General features: G+C 45.8%; 1 protein-coding gene across 2 annotated transcripts in view; it reads right to left on the reverse strand.

The window, feature by feature from the left end:
- Window positions 1-523: 523 nt before the first annotated feature.
- Window positions 524-3,813, reverse strand: part of usp22 (ubiquitin specific peptidase 22) — a 15,698-nt gene continuing 12,408 nt past the window's right edge. Inside the window, exons 10-13 of one of the 2 annotated variants that reach the window (XM_084456305.1) lie at window positions 3,679-3,770; window positions 3,491-3,553; window positions 3,206-3,355; window positions 524-2,930 (exon numbers count right to left, since the gene is read on the reverse strand). In XM_084456305.1, coding sequence (XP_084312431.1) covers window positions 2,888-2,930; window positions 3,206-3,355; window positions 3,491-3,553; window positions 3,679-3,770 — 348 coding nt within the window. In that variant the 3' untranslated portion in view covers window positions 524-2,887. Of the gene's footprint in view, window positions 2,931-3,205; window positions 3,356-3,490; window positions 3,554-3,678 lie in introns of those variants that run through there. The other variant, XR_014630970.1, reaches the window with a different exon arrangement.

Raw genomic sequence — 3,813 nt, forward strand, 5'->3', positions numbered from 1 at the left:
CTTCCCCCGAGACCGCAGCTGACACTTTCTCAACACGTCAGAGTTGAGTTTGTTATAGCAAGACATCAAATGGGTTATACTGAGCATGCTGGGGTATTCAGCCACCTGGAGAAACAGTGAAAAATGTTGTTCGTTTATTTTTTTTAAGTCATAATGCAAGCTGGATATAAATAGCCTATTGATGCATGTAGATGGTAAGGGAATAGTTATAGCTTCTTATAACTTCCTATATATATATGTGTTGAATGAATAAAGGAATATCAATAATACGACCAGGTAGAGATATAGAGCTTTATTGTGGGTTTGACCGTCGTTGAGTCCAGGCATTGCAGCAGAGTGGAGGGGCGGTCAGGACCCTGGCCCTAACTCGCCCGGCAACACAGATGAAGGTGTTTACGTTTGAACCACGTTCATGACTTATTAACATACATACAAACTGTACATGTACATATACATACATACAACCTTTTACATACATAATTATACATACATAATTTTACATACATAATTATGGGGGGGGGGCGGGGGGGGGGGTACAAGTCTTCCGACACCAAACTTTTAGATCCATCTTAGATAGCATGCTGAATGCAAGTAAGTACTGATTCAGTACACAAACATGGGCACGCGCACACCACACGTGCATACAAACGCACGCACGCACGCACAGACACACACATTCAGTACACAAACATGGGCACGCGCACACCACATGGGCATACTGTACACACAATCACACACGCACACATTCACTACACAAACATGGGAACGCGCACACCACGTGGGCACGCACGCACACACTTTCTGTACACAAGCATGCACACATGCATACGCAAACACACACCTCTCTCTCTCACACACACTCACACACACGGAATAGAGCGATTATGTGGCTGAGGTAACACTGTAGGATCGAGCCTAGGTTGGCAGGATACACTGTGAGAACCGTGCTCGTCTCAAAGTTTCACAACAATGCTTTACCACCAGACATTCTCAACACAAACATTATGCCATCGTCGTCATCATCATCATCATCACCATAAACATAAAGAAATCAAACCAAAATGAAACAGGCTCCACAACAGCAGTCTCACAAGAGAAGCACGACTTTTCAGTTTTCTCGTTCAGAAAAGACCTGACGGCACAACACGACAAACGACAAACTCTGGAGAGGGGGAAAGGGAGGATGGCAAACCGACCGTAAACAAAAATGTTTTAAATGATGTATAAAAATATAAATACTTTTTTTTTTTTTTTTTTACCCTGCCCTAAAGAAAAGAGGAGCAAAAAAAGAGGAGGGGTAAACCTCTCCCTCCCTCCGCCCACCGGCATTGCATTTGCTCGATTCAAAAAATAGACGTGTGCTGGGTTCATACAGTATCTCACTACTGAACACTCACCAACCATGATGTCCCTAACCAAGTCTGTCTTCACGGTACCTCTCACCACCGTTTGATCGTATGCATTCGCAGCCATAATGCATATACAGAAGAAAGACACGTTTGTCCTCCATCCTCGAAATGCGTGGTCGTTTGGAGATGATTGCGGCCGCAGGTGTGTGTGTGTGTGATTAAATGGAATTAAGGATTTATAAAGTAAGGTATGAATGTGTGAAGACTCAATTGCCCATCCGTCTCTCATGAACAAGTGAAAAGGAGAGAGAGAGAGCGTAGGATGTGCCTCCTCTTCCACTCCCTGTACCTCTTCCTTCCTTCCATCCCTCCCTCCTGTTCTCCTGTCTAGTAGATCCGGTAGTACTGGAGTTCAGTGCAGACTGAGATCTCTTCTCTCTTCTCATGTAGAGCTGTAGGTTCCAGGTAGGCTTGTGCATCACCCCAAATCCCCCTTTTCTCTCTCCAGCCCTGTGTGTGTGTGCGTGTGTGTGTGTGTGTATCTCCAAGTACAGGGTACCCTCGGGGTCTTAAAATAATTTTAAAAAGCATTGAATTTAATATTGTCAAAGTAAGGCCTTAAAAGTATTGAATTTCGTTTGCAAAGGTCTTAAACTGTGTTCTTCTCCTTTCGTAGGATTAAATAAATAATGTAACATCAGAAATATGACAGTAGTACTGTTTATGTCAGTGTACACGTTGACCGTGGAGTGTGCGCGGCTGGTCAGTCAGTTGTTTTGTGATGAACGGAGCCAGGCCAAATTTGGTCTTAGTCTTGTTGCTCCCACGCGTGAAAGTAGCCGCGATCTCAGAGTCGGGAAACCTTGTTTTGAATATTGTGCTAATTAATTAACCACCTCTGCCTGAAGAGTTGGTGAGCTGATTCATGCTGTATCGGGTGCGTAGAGCCACAATGAGCCCGCTGGTTCACAGGCTTGGCAGACGGTGCGGCAGCACTGCTAGCGCTAGCAGCAGTAGCCGCTGGGCTGGATTTCTCTGCCGTTGGTGAAGAGCTTTGCAGGGCGCAGTACTGTGCTATACAGTAGGTGCTCGCTGCTGTCACCGAAAAGCAGTCTAGGGTTCATCCGAGACCATTGACATTGGCATTGGAGCAGAGGCATGGAGAGGGGTGTGGCTCTTAATGTGACGAATATGCATCTTTTTCATTTTGTTATATTAGAATATACACACACACACACCTCACAAAGCTATTGTATATTAAATATGAATATGAGTACAATAAAATGTTTTAAATTCAAGTACTGTACTATGGTAAATATTTTCTAGGGCTTAAAATCCTTCCCCATTTTCCATTATATCCTTCACACGTTTACCAGTATGGCTGTGAAGTTGGCATTCAATTTTATTCTAAGTGGTATTAAAAAGGTCTTAAAGTCTTAAATTTAAGTTGGAGAACCCTCGGGGGACCCTGGTCTGTATGTAGGTGTGTGTGTGTGTGTGTGTGTGTGTGTGTGTGTGATGACCTCAGAGCAGGGGGACTACTCGTACTCCAGAAACTGTTTATGATAAAATAGCAGGTATCTGGAAGGGGAGAGAACAGAGGGCGTTAGTACCAGTCAATACTGCACACCGATAGCTGAACGACATGACTAAGCATTCATTCATCCATCCTCCATTCAGCCATCTGGAAAATTACGTGTCAGATCAGTATATGAACACCCCCCCCCCACCCCCCCCCACCCCCGTCTTTCTTTCTGTAAAGCACATTGTGTTGCTTTTGTGTTTGAAATGCGCTATATAAATAAAGTTTTGATTTGATCCTTGAGTTTTGGGGGTGGGGAGGGGTGTACTCTCACCCCTCGCTATCCAGTACGTCCTTGATGGTCGCCTTGGTGATGATGGCATCGTCACATTTGAACCACTGGTCCTTGTGCTGGCGGATGAAGGTGGTGTAGTGGCCGCTCTCTAGCGTCCCCTGGTGGTTCACCACCGCAAACAGACAGTACCTGGAGGAAGAGAGGAGGAGGAGGAGGAAGAGGTAGAGTCAGAGAGAGGAAGGGGAGGGAGAGAAGGAGGAGTGGGAGACGGTCAGATGGACCGCGTCCCCTCATGTAATCCTAGAGATGGTTGTGTGTCCTCACTTGTTGTCGTTGTTGAAAGGGTCCACGGTCTGCTGGTACTGGCCGTTCATACGGCTCTCCTTACTGGGAGACGCACACAGAACATGCCAGAATAAACACACACGCTTGCATAATACACTTTCCATAACTACATACACTTCACAATGTAACCCTCACACACACACACACGCACACACACACACACACACCTGGAGGCCATGAAGGGGGTCATGTCCAGCTCTAGGGGGAAGGAGACGTAGGTAGTGATCTTCCTTCTCAGCTTGGCAGAGTGTTCAAACCTCTGGAGAGAGAGAGAGAGAGGGAGAGGGAGAGAGAGAGAGGGA

Source organism: Borostomias antarcticus, assembly GCF_949987555.1.
Source record: "Borostomias antarcticus genome assembly, chromosome: 22".
Classification (NCBI taxonomy): domain Eukaryota; kingdom Metazoa; phylum Chordata; class Actinopteri; order Stomiiformes; family Stomiidae; genus Borostomias; species Borostomias antarcticus.